This window comes from Myripristis murdjan, chromosome 21, assembly GCF_902150065.1.
Source record: "Myripristis murdjan chromosome 21, fMyrMur1.1, whole genome shotgun sequence".
In the NCBI taxonomy this organism is placed as follows: domain Eukaryota; kingdom Metazoa; phylum Chordata; class Actinopteri; order Holocentriformes; family Holocentridae; genus Myripristis; species Myripristis murdjan.
The window spans coordinates 15,871,302-15,894,575 of record NC_044000.1 but is presented as its reverse complement, the minus strand read 5'-3'; the positions used below and the strand labels follow the sequence as shown (position 1 = coordinate 15,894,575).

Below are 23,274 nucleotides of genomic sequence, written 5' to 3'. Positions count from 1 at the left end.
GAACCTACTCAAGTTTGGACAGACTCTTAGTCCTGCTTCAGCCATTGTCATGCCATGGACAATGACATGGTCAATGACTGTTGCTCGCATCTCGTCTGTAATGATGGTGCGAGTTTGTCTTGCTCTCCCTCCTTGGCCTGCTCCTCTCCCTCCTCTGACTCGAACTCCTCTGCCTCTGCGTCTGTCCATTGTGGTTTACGTTTGGAACCTTCAGCAAACTGTGCACTCTGAACTGGCTTTTATAGGTGTGGTCACATCATTCGCAACAAGTGTCTTCAATTTTGAGTCGTTATGTTTAATGAATGAAGCCAGGTGTGTTGATTGTGTTCAAATTTTGCTGACTGTGGCAAGCATTTTGCATCACATCAGCTTTTTTGCAACTTGTGTTTTAGCAAGACAAAATGTGTTTAGATTTATGAGAAAAGGAGGACTGTGTTTTGTAAATTGTGTCTTCATGTGAAATGTCTTTATGGTTTTGGAAAAAATGAGGGCTAGTTTTATTAAATGTGTTTAGAGAACTGGTCATTTGGTTTAGAGAATTGGGTTTTGTGTTTTAGCAATTTAAAAAAAGAACTGTATTTGCTTGTGTTTAGAGTTTTGGCACAGTGAGCAAAGCATTTGCAAAATGAGTTCAAGCAATCGAAAAAAAAAGTAATATGTTCTCTTAACTCCTGATACCACCTACAGTGCAAAAAAGGAAATCTAATCAACAGATTTTACCTTATATACAAATAATGAAAACAATACAAAAATGGCTTCCACAGTTTTAATAAGTAGGAATTTCAGTGATTCTATATTTCTGGCACCGCCATTCTCCTCTTTGCAGACATGCCCACCTAATGCTATTCCCATGCAGTTTGGACCATAGACCATGCAGTACAAATGTGTTATTTTGGCCTGTTGTAAAATGGTGTATTTATGCAGATTGGGACCGAAACAGCCCTGGAAATGCATAAATTGGGTTTGACTTAGTGATGTGTGAAACAACAATGACAGTTTTTTAGAAATTATATTGTTAACAATGGCCTCTTTTTAACAATTGATTGGAACAAGACATGAACGTGCCCATGTTTGTTTGCATGGGAATGAGTTTATCTAGTTGATTATTTTCAAGACTTAAGGACTTGAGGATGCAGAGGTGGACAGTGACTGAAACATGGCATTTTCTAAATGAGGGCTGTAAATTGTCAGCATGCAGGATGATTTTTTTCCCCCTTTTTTGTATCACAATGAGGACACATAAAAACTGCATCAGTGATCATTCTCAACATTCTCAACTCCTTCAAATATTATTACTAGTAGCTATAAATTCAATTTCATCCCTTTATGTCAATTGAACTTTTTCTCTGTGCCATACATATCTGAACACAGACCAATAATATTAATACTCATTAATACACACTCCCAGTGGATATGACAATGTGAGTCATTTAGCTCATGTGCTGGCATCATTTTCTTATTCAACACATCTTTTCATTTTTGGTGCAGGAAATATCAATCTGTGAAAAAAGTCTTGAATGAATGACGGGAGGTAGGAAAGAGGAATCCAGAGCAGCTTGGCGTCCCAGCCTGCTGCATACCGTGTGCGCGGGTAGCGAGCCGTCAGGGCGTGCTGCATACAGTTGGTCACCTTGGAGAGATCTGAACTGCACAGGATGCCCATGGAGAAGTTCTGAGCTTTAATATCTATGTGGTCACAGAAGGAGAGGAGTGAAGAAAACACAGGCAGTGTTGTTTGTCTCATTTACAGTAATGCTACACATAACTTGATGTATACATTTTTATCATCTGGCTGCAATCTTCCACTCACAGTTATGAAAGTAGTTAGCTCCATAGGAGTCTTTCACATCCTGAGGGAGGTGGTCCCACAGCCTCTTCTGGTCGTCTTCAATCAGATCCACCCTGGTCAAGGCCGTCTTGAATAACCCAGGCTCGATGATGCCCACTTTGATACCAAAGTAGTACATGTCCCTCCTGAGCAGAAGATACAAAGATTGCTTTAATATAATTGGCTATTTTCACAGAGGCCATTTTGACATGAAAGAGCAGGGTAAACACATGTGTTACTAATAACATTTAATAAGGTTCTGTCCCATTTAGGTCTAACAGAACCTGGACCCTGATATTGTAGAAAGGCTCTCCCACTCTAATCTATCCTTAAAGGCCGAAAGACAGAATTTTCCACCAAACCAATCTATAGATTCATTCAAAGATAATCCTTTTCAGTCATCACTTATGACCGAGTAGACATGTGTGACACTGTGTGTATCTGCAGAGACCCTGCCCACTGGCTGGATTTTAGTATTTTGCTGTGCTTGGGACTCTTCTGTGTGTCAGCCTTTGGGCAGTGGGTGTGTAGCTCCCAGCCAATTAAAGCACACAGTGCCTGATCAATAGCATGGCATCCAATGGGAGGCTATGAAAAGCATGAGCTGCTGAAAAAAGTAATATAGCTCGGTGAAATGCTAAGCAGACAAAGCTTGTTTCACAAGTGAATCTGGGGATGGCTTTCATGCTCTGGCAAGCACTGAGGGAAAGGGATGAGGATAAAGAGTGATGTGGTGTTGGCCTGTTTTATCCTAGGACAACAACATTACATTTTGGTTTGGCATTTCATTCCATCACCATCCTAGGAAATGAAAACTTGCCAGCGGTTAGCTTAGCTAAGGAATAGGGGCCAGCTTTGAATGTTGTGTTTGCAAAGCGCAATGGCAAACCCAACTCATTTTGCCTTTAATTAATTCCATTAATTAAAGGCATGTTTACCAGCTCGCATGTCAAAATAGCTACTGTGTAAATGGTCTCTTATGTTATTTTACTCCTTTAAGCTATGCAGGAATTAAACTATGCAGAAATCTTCAGAAATAAATGGAATTTTAGGATGGATTTTCATCTATAGTCTTTTAAGGTATTACAGTTTTTTTTCGATTGCTTACACACTAAGAACATACTCTTAAACCAATGTGACAAAACTTGAAGTCATTGGAACTAAACCTTCAACACAGCGTGGCCATACCTTAGACACATGTGCTGCTTTAAACTGTGTTTGCAATTCTGCAACACACTTCCTCCTGAACACTAGACACTATTTCATACAGAAGACACCTCGCTCAAAAATTAAAGCATGTGGTAACATTGGGAAAACACTTATGTTCAAAATATAAAACACATCGGGTAATTAGAAAACCTGAGATACACACCTGAAAACACTTACTTAGAAAACTGAACACCAATCAGTCAGTGCCTAAGCTCTACAAATAGGTCCCAGGTCAGCCATTTTGAGTACTTTGCAAGCATGGAGGCGGTGAGAGAAAGAGTCAGAGGAAGACAAAGGGGACATGGACGTGGACGTGGGCGTGGACGAGGTGCACGAGGCGCACGAGGCAATATGCGAAGATTTATTTCAGATGAAATTAGAGCAACTTTGATTGACCATGTGGTAAATCATGGCCTGACAATGAGGGAGGCAGGGCAGAGAGTCTTTCCACAAGTCAATCGCTTCACCGTGGCAACAGTCATCAGGACATTCAAGCTTGAGAACAGGTATGTAGTGGTGTGAACTCTACTCCAGACTGTGACTACAGTATTTACAGTACTGTATTGTACTGTCTTACATGATCACTATCATATTACTGTGCTATACCACATACTGTCTTGTAGGTTGAACAATACTCCTCTTGTAACAAAAATAATTAGTCCTGTAAAGCACACAGTAAGCTACCATTACTGTAGTACAGTAAGATGATACAGTACTGTGTACAGTATGACTACTACTACTACATATACAGTAAAAATACAATATGTAACAATGCTGTTGTTGCATTTTTCTACAGAATGGCTAGAAGACCTTCCGGAGGTGGAAGGCAGCGTCTGTTCACTCCAGAGCAGGAACGAGCCATTGTGGATATTGTGCTTGCAAACAATGCAATTCGTCTCCGGGAGCTTCAGCAGCAAATCCTCTCAGACAGAGGGGTATTTGACAATATAAATCATGTCAGCATCACCACTCTCAGACGCATCCTAGTTAAGCACAATGTCACAATGAAACAAATTTACAGGGTACCATTTGAAAGGAACAGCATAAGAGTGAAAGCACTTCGAAATGAATATGTTCAGGTAAGAGATAGAGTCCTTTACTGTACAATACTGTATTACTTCACTGTATTGGTGGGCTATAGTGATCCAGTAATGGCCATATGTTTACATGACATAAAAAAGTTACCCAGGTGCCTTTGTGTGTGTGTGTGTGTGTGTGTGTGTGTGTGTGTGCGTGTGTGTGCGCGTGTGTGCTTTGCCCTGTTCAGCCATGTGTTTGAACCAACCCACCCTCTTCATACTGCATTTCTTTGTGATACAGAGATTCATGGAGATGGATGGAGCTGAACACCCTCATGAATTTATTTACATCGATGAGGCTGGATTTAACCTGAGTAAAACAAGACGACGGGGACGTAACATTATTGGACAAAGGGCAACTGTCCATGTCCCAGGGCAGCGTGGGGGCAATATAACACTATGTGCTGCCATAAGCCTTGGTGGGGTGCTGCATCATCATGCAAAGCTTGGGCCCTACAACACTCAAGAAATAGTCACATTTCTGGATGCACTTTACAATATAGTCATACAGAATAGACCAGAGCAGCCCAGGTTTGTTGTAATCTGGGATAATGTCAGTTTTCACCGGGCTGCTCTGGTCCGTGAGTGGTTCGCAAACCATATTCAGTTTATAGTGCAGTACCTGCCCCCATATTCCCCATTCTTAAACCTTATAGAGGAGTTTTTTTCAGCTTGGAGGTGGCGTGTCTATGACCGCCGACCCCACGCCGCTATGCCTCTCCTGCGAGCAATGGAAGAGGCCTGCGGAGACATCGACGTGTCATCCATCCAGGGATGGATAAGACACAGCAGGCGTTACTTTCGCAGATGCCTGGCACAGGAAGACATCATATGCGATGTCGACGAGATTTTGTGGCCAGACCCAAACAGACGACGAGATCCGCCGCTCCCCCAGCCCTCAGCATAACAGAATTTTGTGCTACTTACTGTGTAGTTTGATTTTGCTGTATTGTTTTATGTTTGCTTTACTGTACTGTAAAGTACAGTATACTGTATGCTGTATACAGTTGTGAGCTGAGTTATTTTGGAAACATTTGTTGCTGTGAAAAGATGCTTAATTTCTATTTTGAGCTTTGCAGGATTCTGTTTGAAGAAATAAATGAAAAGCAGTAAAGAATGCAGTGTTTTGTGTTAAGTATGTTATTGTGTTGCTTGCTGCTGTGAAAGTGTGTTCATATTATAGAAATGTGTATCCTTTTGTCATCAGAGTTGCATTTTGACAAAGGATTTTTAAGTTTTGATGACTGAGTTTCAGTTTGCCATAAATGTGTATGGTTTATTTCCAGGTGTTATGTCTTATTTGCGTTGTGTTTAGAGTTTTGGCACAGTGAGCAAAGCATTTGTAAAATGAGTTCAAGCAATCAAAAAAAAACTGTAATATCAGTTGTTGGCCAGTCTTCATATCAGGGGCGAGCAGTCATAATAAGCTATAAATGCAGCGCATGCCCAAGCCCTTCAGTTAAAATCTTTAAAATGTTGGTCAGTGTGTCCTTTTATAATATACCTTATTTCTATCATTTTGGTTGCAAACCGCTGCCTGTATACATGTATCTATCTCAATTTGCTAGCGAAATGCTGGAAAGTTGACAGCTTGACGCGCGCATGCGCTCTGTGATACCGAGTATTTACAGTAGTTTTGTAGCTGGTGTTTCCTGTACGTGGGCGTTTTGAATGGAAAATATGCTGTCTGCGAAGCAGTTTTTCAGAAGACGCATGCGCAACACGAGTAGCTACGTAGCAAGCTCACTTGAAATGTTCAGCGGCAACATCAAGTCATTCACTTGACAGCTAGCTACCGTTAACGTCGTTAGCTGGCTAGCTAGCAAGGGAACGTTAACATTAGTTTGTTCTTTCATCTGCATCGTGCCAATCAAAATGGGTGAAAATACAACTTCAATTGAGTAACCTGGCATGTTTCATCGATTTAGGCTATTGCAGGTGTTATGAAAAAGAGGTGTTCTCTGACGTTTATCACTTTGGTGCGGAGCCTGATGGGCAGTTGGGCATGTTTGTGTGTCATTTCATTGACCATGTAGGCTAGCTGGTGACATTGCTGTGTTTTTGCATCACCCCGTGGCATGTCCGAATAGTTCCGATCTCATGGTAAATTCCTACATTTTGTTGGTAACATTGTGAGCATGTTCATGTGTCATTTGCTTGACTCTGTAACTGGTTATTACTGCATCATCCGTCCGTTCTAATAATTTCCGCTTTCATTTACACTGTGAATTGCAACACATTGTTGTTGGTAACATTGGGGCAAAATGCGCACGCATGTCTATCAAAATCGAGTTGTCGAGTTGATATAGTATAGTTAAAACCATATTATGAGTTTTTATTAATAAATAAATGCCCAAAAATTTTCGCGCTCACGCCCTTGCGGGCACTTGCATGAAATTGGGACCACAGCATGACTACACAAAAACATCACCGCTCACCACTCACCACTGCTTCATATGAATTATAAGGTTGTGTACTGTTTTGTTCCTGATACCTGAGGCTGTCCGAGAAGGCCTCCACTCCCCATTTGGACAGACAGTAGCCTCCACCACCCAGGGAAAATCTCCCCAAAATACTGGCCACATTTACTACCCGGCCTCGGGCCTTCCTGAGCAGTGGGAGAAACCGGAGGGTCACATCAATGACACCGATCAGATTCACATCCAGAACCTTTGTGACATCCTCCACCTGTATCCATTCTGTTGGTCCAACTGGAATGGACCTCCCAGCATTATTCACCAGTCCCCACAGACCTGAGGGAGACAGAGAGGCAATGGCAGACAACAAAAAGCAGTGAACTACCAGTGACAGCAGCTCCCTTTTGCTTACAGATAGGAATGGACATGCCTCTCTAGTTTTTATGGTAAATTGCATACTAGAGAGCTGCAAGTGTATTCTATCAAAAGATAGACTGGCCTAATCTTTGACATAATTTACAAATTGCACAGGCTGGAAGGCCATGACAACCATCTCATAAACTTGTGTGATACTTATATCCTTGTCTGTTAATTAATCTGCATACTGACCTCATTCAATCTGCATCATGCGGGGCCCTATGTTGGTGCACAACCTTAGATGGCTGGAGCTGGAAAACTACATGAGTCATTTTTCTAAAGTGTGGTATTTATGGAAGCTAGTTTGATCTCCCATAATTTAGAAAAAGCTGAAGACACTCTCCTTAGCAGTTAATAGGGAATTTAAGCATGGGCTGCTACGGCAGTCCGCTACGGTAACCGGAAACGGATCGGCGCTCGACATATATACCTGCCTGCGGTAGCAGTCCATTCTACTACGGCACAAAGCACACTTCGACAGGTGAAACGTGCAAAGACGCGTCACCATGGGAACCAAGAGTTCAGTGAAAGGGGTGGGTACCCATTGCCGACGGCTGTTTGCTTAACGATTTTGACTGCTACGGCGATTGAGTCATAGCAGCCGCACTTCCGCCTAGCGGAGCCGTCCTGAAAACCGTCCTGCCTAAATTCCCTAATGTTGGAGGACGGTGGGGTGGTCCAGTATCCCTTTATCTCTCCCAGTGCTTCACTCTGACTGGCACCTTATCTATCTATACCCCCTGCTGTCCGCCCACCTCACCTCGCTCTCCGACCTCGGCGCTCACAAACTCCACTGCCCTCTTGATGCTCTCACTGTCGGTAACATTGAGCAGAAGGGTCTTCAGTCTGGGGGAGGCTGCAGATGCCAAATCCGAGGCACCTTTTTCTGTGAGACATGCAGCTATAACAGCAAATCCTCTTCGATCCAGCTGCTTGGCCAGCAAATTTCCAAAGCCACTATCACAACCTGTGATGAGGACATGCTTCTGGTTGAAGTCATCAACCTTGAGAGAATCTCTGATGTACCAGCCAATGGCAAGGACAGCGGCCAAAAGCAGAGCGCAACTTAAGGCCAGATGTGACAGGATTCCCTAAAACACAACATCCAGCCAAACCTTAATCCAAACACCTATTTTTCCAAAAGTGGCATTCATGGTTTCTTGAAAACACTTTTACATATTCTTTGGGAATATTTTCTTTCTTTAATGAAAAATCACATTTCTCTCTAATTTACAGAGAAATTTACAGGGAGTTATCAGGTCATTACAAAAGTTTTGTCTTTGTGACTTGTGTCTTTCAATTGTATATTTCTGCACGTATGGAAAATTAAAGTTGAACTTACCTCAACAAAATAAAGAGGTACATCAGAAACCTGTTGGAGGAATTTTAAATCAGTTTGTGCTGTTGATTTTTTTTTTTTTTTCACTTATTCAAGGAATACAATGTCTGTATCAAATGGATTATTACAGAATGTCCATGCAAATGAATGTGAATTAAGTTCCATGTCTGCATCAGGTCACTTGCAGTAACTTTCACAGGATACCTCAGGACATTTGTTGAACGGGAAGACAGAGGTTTTACAAGTGGCTTAATTGTCCAAATACAGTTAGGTTATTAAGTTTGATCTTTGTAGGGAGTTCCAGGAGCCTGGAGCACAGAGACTAACGGCACTTTCACCCGACTCACAAAGTTGATGTGCAAGAAAAGCCAGTCAGTAGACCATCTGATCATTTTCATTTGAAGTTGGAATGAAAAGTAAATACAAGTAATATAAGAATTGGAATGGCTTAGGCTTGGTTGCCACTGTTAGCAAAGTAACACTGTACTACTCTTTTAGCCAGATAACACATCACACCACCAGATGGCCTGTGAGCACATCTAGATGTGCAGATATTTGAGAGTAAACTATAAAATTAGTCCACCAATGCACTTCTTTATTTCTGTGCTAGCTGTTCAGACTGCTGATTTATGAGTAGCAAAGCTATTGAACATTCATTTCAATTTTAGAATTATAATTCAGACATACCATAGCTGCAGTGTTTGGAAATGTGGATATGTCCTCCTCACCAAGAAAGCATTTGGACATGTAGCAGTTTTAACAGTCAGGTCCACTACCAGTAACAATGTTGACATTTGTCAAGCATGTGATGTGTGTGTGTGTTTGTGTATGTCATGCACCACCTATTTTACCAATATTGTCATGTATTCTTTGGAGCAGAATCCACCAAATAACTTTATGTTTTACAATGTCCAATAGATGACTTTTGGTTCAGATAACTGCAGTCCCCTTTGTGAACAGACATTTGTGTGGTATCACTCCTCAGCCTTAAAGTTGCATAATATAAAGTTTTTCTATAATTCATACTGAAGGAAAGCTGATGTTGAGTGTCTCAAAAACATGTCTGAGAAGAAGCATTATGAGGGTATGTCTGAGAGTGTCAAGGAGAGATGTGTTACAACATATTGTATCTTGATTACTTAACAAAATGGAGCAAAATTGTGCCAAGGGCCAAAAGAAGATGAGTGCATGATAGCACTCTTATTATACTGTACATCCAGTACTTCCACTGCACAAACGTCAGAGGTAAACTTTAAACAAAATCAATTACAGCGCACATGCTTAATGCTAGGTTATAATTTTGTCTGTCATGCAGGTTTCAATGCATGACAAAGGAAACCTAATGAGCTTTGCTCTCCGTGCAAGAGAGTGGCAAGTAAGTGGGTGAACAGCAGAAGTGGCATGCTCCATACAGCTGAGAGCCTTCACCAGGTCCTCTCTATTAATGCCTTAATTAATGTGTGTTTTTCACTTAAATTTCATATGGATATGAGAGAAGTTATCAGAATTAAAAATTGTAGTTTATTCTCATTTATATAAACTTTGAAACAACTGGATGTACTATGAATCAAAAAGCAACATTTTAATGTAAAAAACAGTCAGTGCAATTTTACCATGAGTAGCAACAGCAGTCCTCTCACCCTGGACATGAAGAAACTCTCCTCTCTCCAAGTAATCATAGTCATCATTCACACCCGGAGGTGACCTATCGCAGAGTTTCTGAAAGTTATTTTTCAAAAGTGGTACACAAGCAAAATTTGTTTTGCAAAATCCTGGATCAATGCATATGACTTTGATAAATGATAAATGAGTGTCCATGGCTCAGAGTAAACCTCATTTTTGTGTTTCGGGATAACCATGAAACCATTTGGAGTCAAACCATGAGACTCCACTGCAGGTCCCCTCGCTGCAGACAGTCAGCCTGCCTCTGACCCTCTTGATTACAGGGAGAACACTGATCAATCATCCTGATGAGATCGACTGTGAGGAAAAAAAGACGAAAACTCCAGATGAAAACTCAGATATTCTCTGAGATTAAACAAATCGAAAATTCCACAAGGACCTCGTCAAATTCTACTTTCAGAAAACAACAATCATGTTGTTTTATTCTGAATGGGCCTGAGTCAATGTCTCTTTAAAGTCCAGATGCTCATAATAATAATCACGAGTAGGCTATTTCCTCAAACCGATTGTTGTTAGGTATTTGAAACGTACTTGAAAAGGATTTTTTTTTTGTAAATTTGTACCTCTATAATCCCAGAATTTTCTTTTTTTGTCTCAGGAATTTGTGAATTTTTTCTCATAAATTTGTACCTCTATAATCCCAGAATTTTCTTTTTTTTTCAGAAATTTGTGAATTTTTTCTCGTAATTTTGCCATTTTAATCACAGAGAATATCCAAGATTATTTTTTCTCACGACAATATGTGAAGGGCGTTTTTTTTTTTTTTTTTTTTTTAAGAATAAGTAATAAGTAAATAACGTGTGTGTGTGTGTGTGTGTGTGTGTGTGTGTGTGTGTGTGTGTGTGTGTGTGTGTGTGTGTGTGTGTGTGTAATAGTGGACAACAGCACTGCTGTCCTCCAGCAGCACAAGTGGCTCCCATCCATTGTCTCACTTCCACCGTCCTAGCGGTCCTCTGTACGGGACACACTCGTCTAAATGTGAGGCAGCCTGTATGGAAAAGGTGACAGCGGTGGTGGGACGATCTGGGGCGGGGCGCCGGGAAATTTTGTCATATTGTCAAATTCAGGTATTGACACTTATGTTAACGTGTCACTTCATTCTTTGCTTATTGGCATTTACTGAATAAAGAAACTCCGAAAAATATTTTTTGGGTGCAGTGCCAACGAAAATTGGAAAGGGCGCTGCTGTGACTCCAAGCTGGTGTACACCATCCCTATAATATCAGTTGCCAGTGTTGGGAGGTCTTTCTCGTCCTAGCGTCGTTAAATAAAAAAAATACTTGAAGTCAGCTGTGACCCCAAAAAGACTAGATAGTTTTATGTGCGCCCACACACACGCAGATTTTTTGGTAACAGTGGATGCTTTGGGGCTTGCCGGGGACTTCATTCAGCACAACGACAGACGGAGACTAAGGCAATATATAAGGAGCAGTGGTGAGTTTAACGATTCATTTTAAATTCGTTACATAGGACTTATTGTTTGCTCTCTGATTTAAGTGATAGATGTAATATCATAATGCCTATAGAAGTGGCTCAGAGAGTCAGGTTCAAAGTCGGGGGGCGGGGGGGTGGAGATTCTGTCCTAACGGGGCTGGTCTCCTCCGGGATGGCAGGGTTCACTGAATGGTTTGATAAGGATGGAAATAATGGAAATCATTTGGCCTTCACAGTCACCTGACCTCAACCCAATCAAACTCCTACCAACCTGTTAATCTATAAACGAGCGAATGTAGTTTTCTATCTTTAGTCAGTCATAAACTGGAGGTTGCTTAAAAATTGATTGCCAGTCTGCTTTCATCACAGCGTGTCTATAAGTGGTGTTATCTACTGTATTAATGATGACTACTAAATACAAGTGCCCTTAACCCTGTTAGGGGGACTTGTACTTGTCCTAGCGAGCATTGACCTTGTAGCATCCTCTTACGTGTTTCAATGGATCAATCAAACTTGCTTTCATACCCAACAATACAAGGAAACAAGCTATTGGACTGTAATTTAGTGCAAACTAATAGTTAGTACTGGTTTAAGAAGACATTTTATTTAGGAGGGATGGAGCTAATAGTGCCAGCAGCACATGAAATTTTGTATAGTATGTTTAGATACTGTTGGAAATCACTTATTAGAAAGATGAATATAAAACCTTGGCAGCCTACAGCCTACTTGGAATGAAGCAATCCACACGTGATTCAGACTGTGTCAGGCTGTTTGATTATTTAGCCCTGCAAGACATTGTCATATAGGCTAATTTGTTGAGCAAGACCTATGATTAATATGTGTTTTCATGGAGCCACTTTTACAACTAACAGGTTAGGGTGCATGACCAGCTTGGTCATTGCACTCATTTTACTATCCATGACGGTCTGTTCCATGATTCTCTTATCTATTATTATTGAGATAGCATCTGTCCTTGCCATGAGAATTGGCCCTGGGGTCATTAAACTCAGGAACTGTAATCATAACAGCTAAGCACAACTAGGAGGAGATGCTTTTTCTGCAGCATTATAATGTGGGCAGTGTTCCCATCTTTTCAGAACTTCCATATTACCAGGATGGGCTATCAAAGATTAACAGACTAATTCCATGTATATTATACAGACTGATGTAAAGAATCTGGCATGTGACTCTGTGGTGGACAGTATAGAAGCTCTACACTTACATATAAAATGCTTTTTACAGGTTTGTTTCATTTGTAAACTCCACCTGAACAACATTTTGGAGGGTATGAAGAGTATAAGGTTTACTAACTAATAGACATGCATGTACCTTGTCTGACAAATACTTCTCATGCATGGCCATAGTGCTGATACAAACCTTATCAGTCTAATGGAGACTGAGATAATGGGACAGAAGAGGCATAGGTTGCTTGAAAGTAAGATAGGAATTTCTTCTGATGATGTTCAGCATTGTGGGTAAACTCCCTGGCAGTGTGAAGGGAAGTGCATCACAGGTACAGTACGGTTTTCTTTTTTCCTCTACAAACTGCTATGGTAGATTACAAAGGAACTGGGATTTCTATTAACCATCTGAAACCCACAAAGGCACGTTTTCTTTGAAAAATCGACAAAATTACACAATTTATCCTTGCCAGAAATCATATATATAGAGAAATGTTTCTATACTTATAACTACAAAGTGTAAAAATAACCAAGTATCGCGGGTTTATCAAATTTTCGACGGCCCATGATGGCATTGTGTGCGACGAACAACTCCATCATGAAAAACAACCGCATCTAAGCTTAAAATAGTGATGTTTCATTCTTGATTCTCATTTAAAGCCAAAAAAGCCTTTGCACTAGCCAGATCCTAAAAAACAAACAAAAAAAACAAAAACAAAAACAACTCTATGGCGAAACAGGGGAGCTGTCATTATCATCATAATCAGCATCTTCATTTCATTATATAACACCTTTCAAATGAGGACCTTCCAATCTGTGCTTTACAAATGACTGACAAAACATAGGGTGTTCAAAGTAGCTGTAGAGATGGATGTGCAGTAAAACAACTAAAAAAGCAATAATAATAATTAAAAGGGACAGGGAAGAGGACACACAACAAACACTTGAGCAATAAAATAAATCCCGCATGGCTCAAATCCGCTACCCGGTGGGACAAGTCACATCCAAGCTCTCTGAGGAATTTGAAGAAGGCAAAGATCCATGTGAAGACATGTGAGTGTTTTCATCATATTGTCCTGTTATATCTCTAAAATATGTTGATAGATTATGTTTAGAAAACTGATGTATTTTGTGTATGCTTTTGTGTCATTTTCATCAGATTATTTGTATAAAGGTTATATAGGCTAATGTATTGCAATAATTAGGATGGATAATGAATACAGGATTTTGTGTGCCCACATAATTTTACATTTGGCCTCAGCTGCACATTTAACCGTTTCATAATCAAATACTGACTATTTTAAATGTCATTACTCTACTGTATAGGGAGAGGTGCAGATTTGCATGTGAACATGTGAGCACACAATACCTCGGGCTGGTGTGCTCAAAATTTAAAAAACAAATTTCATCATCTCACCTCACTTAATAGCTGCAGGGGCTCTTTGAGATGACAGTTTTCAACAGTTATCTGCTACTTTTGTTTGTTTTTTTAGATCTGACTATGCCAACTGAGGGAGTATAGACCTCATGGAGGAGCAGGAAGTGTGATGTGGCTCTGTGGCTGATTGTAGACAGGAGCTGCTTTTCTCACTGGCATGACTCTGGTGCCTCTGCACACTAAAATGGCTTTTTAGAGAGGAAGTGCACTGTTTGTCTGTAAATATGAAGATGCTTCTTTTTTGTATAATAAATTATCAAAGAAAGTCTATTTGAGTTTTTCCACTGTTTTTATGATTTATGGCATCATAACTGTGTCATACTGCACAAAAGGCATTTTTTTTTGTGTCTCCTGCTGTTTCCATAGAGGTGCAGTATTTATACAATGCAGTGAAAAGGAGGCCACAGTGAGTAAAAATGTGACAGGAACAAAACAAAACAAACAAACACAACAGACAAACAAACAAACAAACAAAAAAAAAACAAAGCTAAACAAAACAAAAAATGCTCCGGTCTCAGAGGGTTAATGGTTATATTTTGTATCAGCAGAATTTTTAGTAATATTTTGTTGGGCACTGGTACTGTAAATTATTCATTGTGATCAGGTGGTATCCTGTTTTCCCTCTTGATTTCTGTTTGACTGCTTTTCATCTGACATTTATGCTGTTGGATGAAAACTGGCATCAAGACATCAGTAAGTTATAATTTGAATGAGAACAATTTTTTTGTCAGTTTACAGTTGAGAATATCTAAAGGGGTCTAAATGAGATATTTTTGATCTAACACTGGAGGCACTGGAGTTCAGGGTTTTCACATCAGGTGGAAAAGATTAATTACACTGACCGACAAGGATGGAGTCCACACTATATTTACATTTGTTCAAAAGAAGTAATGAAAGTCCATCAGATATATAAACAACATAGCTAATATTTTCCCCATGTTGCGAAATAAAGCTTTGTGGGATACTGGCCAGTGTATTCTCAAAGTTTTGGCAACGACCTGTAGTCAAGTGCTTCCCATTGTAATACTGTGAAACAATATTATGAAGCAATATTGAGAAGAAAGTGTGTAGATGTTCATTCAATTTAATCTTGAATCTTTTTGTCATATCACCAAGTGAGGGCAGCACTGCCTGGGTCGGAGCAACAAGCATGAAGAAATCGATCCATATTACAGAGCCATTTGTGGATAAAGACAGTGAGTGATCTGTTTCCTTTTCAATGTCCAAAATTGGCAGTCTTATTTGGTACAAGATACAGTATGCTGACAATTAAATGCAATGCTAAATATAATTTTGCTTTTATTCCAGAAAAGACAAATGGGTAAGTTTGTCATCATTATCATTATCATTATCATTATTACTACTACATATTTGCTTGTGAGCCTTACTCTCATCTACATGTTTTACAGAGACGACAAGAAAAATGACAACAAACTCAGTGTCGGATACTTCCAGCTAGTAAATATCTTTGCTTTTATTTTTTATAAATGATCTTACTTTTCACACAGATTTTTCCAGTCTTTAATTTGAACAGTTAATGTCAAAATGAAAATGTAAAGGGAGTACAAATGCCCCTCAGATACTCATTAAAGTATTAAACAGAATGAATTGTTTCCTCTTCAACCCAGTTTCGATTTGCCACCTGGACTGACACTGTAATGATGGTTGTGGGAGGCGTGTGTGCCCTGATACATGGTGCAGCTTCTCCGCTTATGCTTGTGGTGTATAGCATGATGACTGACATTTTTGTGGCTCATGAGCTTGAAGTCCAAATACTAGTAGACCCCAACAAAACTTGCATCAACAATACAATTTCCTGGACCAATGGCTCTAAATATATCTCTGAAACCAGCACTTTCAGCTGTGGGTGAGTTATTATGTCATTGTTACTGCAGGATGCATCAATGTGACTGACTCATTAGAGTGGAGAGCTGTTGTTAACAATTTGATTTTTTCGGCAGGGTGGATATTGAAGGACAGATGACCCTCTTTGCATATTGCTATGTTGGAATTGGATTAGGAGTTTTAATTTCTAGTTATTTTCAGGTAAGTACAAGCACAGGTTTCCTTATTTAGCCATAATATGGAAAGAAGTGTTGTAGCAACACAAGTCGAGACTTAAATCCATAGTACTTTATTTTTATATGTCAACATGCATTATATTGACTTGTGAGGACTGAATGTCCACTATGTAGATTACACTCTGGGTGTCAGCAGCTTCAAGACAGATCCAGAAAATCAGGAGGACTTACTTCAGAAAAGTAATGCAAATGGAGATGGGGTGGTTTGACTGCAACTCTGTTGGTGAATTGAACACAAGGATATCTGAGTGAGTTGGTGGTGTATCTGGACATCAGCCGGTTATCTAATCATCACAGAGCTGAAAGAATGTTTCACATAGCAGTGTTTATGGTGTGTTTTCTTCCCTCCCAGTGACATCAACAAGATTAACGATGCCATTGCTGACCAGATGTCTATCTTTATTGAGCGGATCTCTGCATTTGTCTTTGGCTTCATGGTGGGCTTCATTGGGGGGTGGAAGCTGACTATGGTGGTTATAGCAGTAAGCCCACTAATTGGCATCGCTGCTGGACTGATGGCTATGGTGAGAGGCAATTTATGAGTCACAGTGACTGATTTGTTACTGCTGTTCAAAAGTGAACACCTACAGTATGCATGTGGTGTCATATGTTAAATTGTTTTAATAGGAGAGATGCATTTAATTTTAGATGGAAAAGACTGAAAGGTTGTTGTTTTTTGTATTTCCTTATTTTTTTGCCAAAGGCTGTAGGCAGACTGACAGGACAAGAGTTAAAATGCTACGCAAAGGCAGGTGCAGTGGCTGATGAGGTCATTTCATCCATCAGAACAGTAGCAGCCTTTGGTGGGGAGGAGAAAGAAGTTGAAAGGTATTTTGTCATTCTCTCGGATGATTAGTGGGTATTCTGTCCTGCAAAGGATGAGTATTTACTCCTGGTTGACTAATGAAATGAACTGGAAATTTTGACAGGTATGACCAAAACCTTGTGGAGGCTCAGAGATGGGGTGTGAAAAAGGGCACAATCACAGGCATTTTTAGAGGCTACCTGTGGAGCATCATCTTCTTTTGTTTCGCTCTGGCCTTCTGGTACGGATCTCAGTTGGTCATCTACACCAAGGAGCTCTCTCCGGGTGGTCTACTTCAGGTATGAGGGAAAACTATGTAAAGGCATTCAGATCCAGTTACTTCCTATGTTGAAAGGATTGCAAAGACACTGGCACTCTTTTTGCTATGTGGTTGATGTGTTTTGTCTCCAGGTGCTTTTTGGAGTCCTCATAGGAGCTATGAACCTAGGCCAGGCCTCACCGTGCCTGGAAGCTTTTGCCTCTGGTCGCGCTGCTGCAAAGATCATCTTTGACACCATTGATAGGGTAAAGTCAAGATACTTCTAAAGAATAAAGAGGGTATAATTCAGACAAGAAATAGATACAATATAATAAAAACTATAAAACAACTGAATCTTCACCCAAAAAACATTGTTGCTACCTTTTGCTTTTGCAGGAACCAGAAATTGATTGTTTGTCAGAGGAAGGTCACAAATTAGACAAAGTAAAAGGTGATATTGAATTCGATGATGTTACATTCTACTACCCATCTCGGCCTGAAGTCAAGGTAACTCTATTCAGTAGTCGAGTTGTAAAAAAAATTCAGGGGGGATGGTCAATTTTTTTCACTTGATGAAAAGTGAGGATGGCAGTTTTACAGGGGGGAAGATTTTGACCGTTTTTATTTCAGGGGGGATGCCATCCACCCTCATCCCCCCTCAACTCGAGTACTGACTCTATTCACTTCGCAATATTTGGTCTCCATTTTACAGTGCATCCTTCAAAATGAAGCTCACAAAAGACCACCTGTGATTTCAGATTTTAAATGGTCTAAGCATGCTGATTAAAGCTGGACAAACCACTGCTTTTGTTGGACCAAGCGGATCTGGGAAGAGTGCCACAATCCAGCTCATCCAGCGGTTCTATAATCCAAAGGAAGGAAGGGTAACAATCTGAGCAGACACAGCACATCACTAGAAAGCTCGGAGTCTTGGAGAATTGTGTTATGAGCTTGCATACTGTCCACCTTGCTCCCAAGAAAAGTTTGATTGTAAAAATCTGTTGCTTCAATCCACTCAGGATCTTTGTCAAGAGAAATCCAGGTGCAGGACAGACAAAAAAATCTGTTCTGCACCTGTTCTGCAAATTGGATTTGTATTCTCTTATTCTCTGTCTGTGAACCATGACTGTTACAGCACATATTTTCATTCACAGGTGACTTTGGATGGCCATGACATTCGTAGTCTGAATGTTCAGTGGCTCCGGTCTATAATTGGTGTTGTAGAGCAGGAGCCAGTGTTGTTTGCTACAACCATTGCAGAGAACATCCGTTTTGGCCGACCTGGGGTCACCATGGAGGAAATTGTCCAGGCAACAAAGGAGGCTAATGCCTATAATTTTATCATGGAACTACCACAGGTACTCAAAGAAAAGACAGTTGAATCACATTCACAGTCATTCACATTCACACTGATAGTGCCGTATCTTGCCGTTTAACTAATTTAGTGAGCATTACATGGAAAAATATTACCATTTTGTAATTTTTTGTTTCAGAAATTTGATACTCTAGTGGGAGAAGGTGGCAGCCAGATGAGTGGAGGACAGAAGCAGAGGATTGCTATTGCCCGAGCTCTGATCCGTAACCCCAAGATCCTGCTGCTGGATATGGCCACATCTGCTTTAGACAACGAGAGTGAAGCCGTTATCCAGGAGGCACTCAACAAGGTGAGCCGCTCTCTGTCTCATCAATGTAATCACAGCGCACTCCATTACCTTTGGTAATACATTGTGTTTTGTGGAGTAATCCCATGGCAACTATATATCTGCAGGTACAGATGGGCAGGACGACCATTTCTGTTGCCCACCGCCTCTCTACAATTAAAAATGCAGAGGTCATCGTTGGGTTTGAGCACGGGCAGGCTGTGGAGAGGGGAACACACAGTGAGCTACTGGAAAGACAAGGTATCTACTTCACCTTGGTCACCCTTCAAAAAGACGGCACATCCAAAGTAGCAGAAAGCACAGGTAGGTGCATATGATGTAGACCAGACTGTCACATCCTTGGGCTTTGCCGACACATGATCTAACAGTCTGTGTTGATGTTTTCCAGGTGCAGTCAGAGAATCTGATGAAGAAGATTTTTCCTCAGAAGCGAGGTATTTCCGCCACAGATTTAATCAAAGGTAAATCCATATCCCATGAGAAAATTCACAAACTTTCAGACACCCCTGTTTATCATCATAAAAAATGACCATGATGCCCCTCTTCTGACTCATGTAGGGGCTCTCTTCGTCTACGATCTTCGAGCCACTTGTCAAATGACTTTGAACCCGATGAAGTAACAAGCTACAGTGACCAATGTAATCTTAAAATCCTTTCAGATGGTGAGACGTCACCAGAAAAGGTACTGAGCTCCCTCTTTATGGAATATATGCAAAATTTTATTACCAACTGTAAATTGTTGAAATCAAACATTTATAACTCATCCCCTAACAGAATTGTGAAGAGGAACATGTAGAGCCAGCCGCAATGACACGTATCCTGAAATACAACCAGAAAGAATGGCCCTACATGGTCTTAGGCTCTCTGGGAGCGGCGATCAACGGCTCTGTCAACCCTCTCTATGCCATCCTGTTCAGCCAGATTCTTGGGGTGAGGGCTGTATATGTGGCATGCTCCCATGGATTATGATAGATTTATGTTTTATATTACATTCATTTCATGTCGCCTGTAATTAATTTTGTGTTTGCATTTGCAGACTTTTGCCATCCGTGACTTGGACAAACAGATGGATCAGATCAATGGAATATGTGTCGTGTTTTGTGTTACAGCGGCAGTAACCTTCTTCAGTCAGTTTGTGCAGGTTTGCACCACCATGTGTGATTGAATTGTAAAAGTTTATTGTGTATATCCACATGCCAACAGAAAATAAAATACAGCTTAATTAAAGAGAATGTCAAACCTAGACCCATGGGTGGAGACATCACTTGCATCCAAAAGACCAGGCTTTTTACCATTAGAAGTCACACACACTTTGCAGAGATTTAAGTTTGGAGTTTAGTTACTCTTTATCTAAGACTAATTTATGGCTAGAGTATGTGTTTACTCCATTTTGGTGTTCCAGGGTTATGCTTTTTCTTGGTCTGGGGAGCTGCTTACCCGCCGCCTGAGGAAGATGGGCTTCCAGGCCATGTTGAGACAGGAGATTGGCTGGTTTGATGACCCCAGAAACAGTCCTGGAGCTCTGACTACTCGACTGGCCACTGATGCCTCCATGGTCCAGGGGGTGAGGACAGCAGTTGCATAACTAAAGGCTGATGCACATATAACAACATCATTATACAAGAAAGCACTGAAAATGATTTATAATGAGCTTGTTATGGCATTATTTCTGCAGGCAACAGGACCTCAGATTGGCATGACTGTTAACTCCCTCACCAGTATTGGAGCATCTTTTATTATCGCCTTCTACTTCAGTTGGAAGTTAACTTTGGTGATTATATGCTTCTTACCACTCATTGCGCTTTCTGGCGTCTTCCAAGCCAAAATGCTGACTGGTTTTGCAAATGATGATAAGAAAGCCATGGAAGCAGCAGGCCAGGTAAGACCTCCACACCAATGTCCCTCAGCACAATACCACATGATTTGGTAGTATTTTTCACAGGGGCCCCACACATTGATTTCTACTGTGAAATCAAAGGCTACAGTATCGCACCTGTACTCTGTCCCACAGGTATCCAGTGAGGCTTTTGCCAACATCAGGACGATTGCAGGCTTGGGCAAGGAGAGCGCATTTGTGGAATCTTATGAGCAGCAGCTTGAGTCTCCACACCGATCTGCCACGAAAAGAGGCGTCATCTACGGCATCTGTTTTGGCTTTGCTCGATGTGTTATTTTCATGGCATATGCAGCTTCATTCAGATATGGAGGCCATCTGGTCAGCTCTGAGAACTTACATTACGTGATAGTTTTCAGGTTTGTCTATTTAAGTGATTATTCTTTATGGGGAAATGATTTTTACAACAATGATGAAACAAAGATAAAATCAGTCTGTTATTCAATTGTAATCTGTATTATTTTGCTGTGAAATGATCACAAAGCATCATCCCCATGCTTTTGACTGTTTTCAGAGTCATCTCAGCCATAGTTGTCAGCGGGACTGCTCTGGGGAGAGCTTCATCCTTCACCCCTGACTATGTCAAAGCCAAGATTGCTGCTGCTCAGCTTTTCAAACTATTGGACCGAACTCCTAAAATTAACCACACAGATGGAGAAAAATGGGTTGGTGCTCTGAAATTGCTCTCAAATTGAATCACATATTATAAAATACTACTTTGTCATGACATCACTCACTTTGTGATTAAGCATGGTTGTCGATCTTTAGGATGACTTTAGAGGTGAAATACAGTTCCTGAACTGCAAGTTCACCTATCCAACAAGGCCAGATATCCAGGTGTTGAATGGGCTGGTGGTGTCTGTGAAGCCCGGTCAGACTTTGGCCTTTGTTGGGAGCAGCGGCTGTGGGAAAAGCACCAGCATTCAACTGCTGGAGAGGTTCTATGACCCTGATGAAGGCAAAGTGGTATGTAGCAACATTTATTAATTCTACTTTATTAATATTTTGCCAATCATAAAATGTGGTTAATCTACATCAAAGTCCATCAGCTTAGTCAGAATTATGTTGTTTTTCAGTTGATTGATGACCACCCATCTGATACAGTCAATGTGCCGTTCCTGAGGGCTCAGATTGGCATCGTGTCCCAGGAGCCAGTGCTGTTTGACTGCAGCATAGCTGAGAATATACAGTATGGAGATAACACACGCACTGTCAGCATGGAGGAAATTGTTGATGCTGCTAAGAAAGCTTATCTGCATGACTTTGTGATGTCTCTACCAGATGTAAGTTGTCAGTCAAGAGAAAAAAATATTTTGTCTCATGCAATGTTATTATAATTGTACAAGCATGAGTAGGGGCATTAAAGCCTGTTAAAACTTTCCTTGCCTAGAATAAAAATAGTATATACACAAATCATCCCAGGTTATGCCGAGTTGATAACCAATTTCTTTATTTATATAATGGCTACTTTCAGAAGACAACTTTGAAAATAAGATGTCAGATTCAAAGTTTTGTTCACACTAATGTTTCTTAGATTCTTTGCACATTCATGTAATGGGTTATATCAGTATAAAAACAGAACTTATACGGCATGTAGCGAGGTTGCAGGGCCACCTAGTGGTTAGAGTCCTCCCTCATCTTAGGCTGCTCCACATAAGAGCAACTTAGGATGGCAGAAATATGCCTGGAATATAAATGAATGTATCTCTGTGATGATTCTATGAGATGAAAAGATGATGGTTAAGAATTCAAAACATCTCATTGTGATGGCACAGATTTATAGCATTTCTGACTTTCTGACATTCTGCTCTCTCCAACTGGCAAAATACATTTGCAATCTGCCAGAAATATGACACTCAGGTTGGTGCCCAGGGCTCCCAGCTGTCCAGAGGACAAAAACAGCGTATTGCAATTGCCCGTGCCATTGTCAGGGACCCCAAGATCTTGTTACTAGACGAGGCCACATCTGCTCTGGACACAGAGAGTGAAAAGGTACATAACACCAACATAAACTCTATCAAAGATACCATCCCTTAGCATATACCTCAATGCAAAGGGGACATAAGGAGTTTTCTTTATATACAGTGTTACAACATCTTTTGCATTCAAATCAGGCATAACCAGCAGATGCTGACAACCTTAAACTATATCTTGAAGTGTAAGTTCATAAATAAGATGTTTTCCCCCACAGACTGTCCAGGCTGCACTGGATGAGGCTCGAAAGGGACGAACCTCTATCGTCATCGCCCACCGCCTCTCAACCATTCAGTCTGCAGACATCATAGCAGTTATGTCTAAAGGAGCTATTGTAGAGAAAGGGACACATGATGAACTCATGGCCAGGAAGGGTGCTTACTACAAACTGGTCACAACAGGAGCTCCGATCAGCTAGGCAACATATGATAAGCATATGGTGGAAATTATTTATAGGCCTTATTATAAATTTGAATGAATGTGCTGTTGTGCTGCTTGTGAGGGAGTCACTCTGTGATGAGGTACTATCACAATTTTCTTAAGCCTTGCTCACATTCAGTGCCCACACAGATTAT

At 40.7% G+C, this 23,274-nt stretch overlaps 2 protein-coding genes across 2 annotated transcripts; one reads left to right on the top strand and one right to left on the bottom strand.

The window, feature by feature from the left end:
* Nucleotides 1-1,456: 1,456 nt before the first annotated feature.
* On the bottom strand, nucleotides 1,457-12,768 carry LOC115380213 (retinol dehydrogenase 7-like). Its single transcript, XM_030081305.1, has 5 exons — nucleotides 12,736-12,768; nucleotides 7,711-8,041; nucleotides 6,611-6,869; nucleotides 1,811-1,974; nucleotides 1,457-1,686 (listed from the first exon to the last, which is right to left on the bottom strand). Exons 1-5 carry the CDS (start codon nucleotides 12,766-12,768, stop codon nucleotides 1,457-1,459), a joined length of 1,017 nt encoding a protein of 338 aa, XP_029937165.1.
* Nucleotides 12,769-13,554: 786 nt separating this feature from the next.
* Nucleotides 13,555-23,117, top strand: abcb11a (ATP-binding cassette, sub-family B (MDR/TAP), member 11a). The gene is made up of 26 exons (XM_030081304.1): nucleotides 13,555-13,640; nucleotides 15,435-15,483; nucleotides 15,654-15,892; nucleotides 15,987-16,071; nucleotides 16,221-16,354; nucleotides 16,459-16,630; nucleotides 16,810-16,934; nucleotides 17,036-17,210; nucleotides 17,323-17,436; nucleotides 17,567-17,677; nucleotides 17,929-18,054; nucleotides 18,325-18,528; nucleotides 18,664-18,834; nucleotides 18,939-19,134; nucleotides 19,226-19,283; nucleotides 19,366-19,513; nucleotides 19,606-19,761; nucleotides 19,868-19,972; nucleotides 20,234-20,395; nucleotides 20,507-20,710; nucleotides 20,843-21,084; nucleotides 21,240-21,390; nucleotides 21,494-21,691; nucleotides 21,802-22,008; nucleotides 22,571-22,717; nucleotides 22,917-23,117. The coding sequence occupies exons 1-26, from the start codon at nucleotides 13,555-13,557 to the stop codon at nucleotides 23,115-23,117; spliced, it is 3,966 nt and encodes a 1,321-aa protein (XP_029937164.1).
* Nucleotides 23,118-23,274: the final 157 nt, after the last annotated feature.

Bases quoted from the DNA above. Each gene is read 5' to 3' on its own strand.
- LOC115380213 (XM_030081305.1), bottom strand. From the start codon at position 12,768: ATGGCCATGCATGAGAAGTATTTGTCAGACAAG. The intron at 8,042-12,735 runs GTACATGCATGT...GTTGTGTTTTAG, and splicing joins AGAAGTATTTGTCAGACAAG to GGAATCCTGTCACATCTGGC. The intron at 6,870-7,710 runs GTGAGGTGGGCG...TGTCTCCCTCAG, and splicing joins CGCCGAGGTCGGAGAGCGAG to GTCTGTGGGGACTGGTGAAT.
- abcb11a (XM_030081304.1), top strand. From the start codon at position 13,555: ATGGCTCAAATCCGCTACCCGGTGGGACAAGTCACATCCAAGCTCTCT. The intron at 17,211-17,322 runs GTATGAGGGAAA...TTTTGTCTCCAG, and splicing joins CTCCGGGTGGTCTACTTCAG to GTGCTTTTTGGAGTCCTCAT. The intron at 20,711-20,842 runs GTAAGACCTCCA...TCTGTCCCACAG, and splicing joins CCATGGAAGCAGCAGGCCAG to GTATCCAGTGAGGCTTTTGC.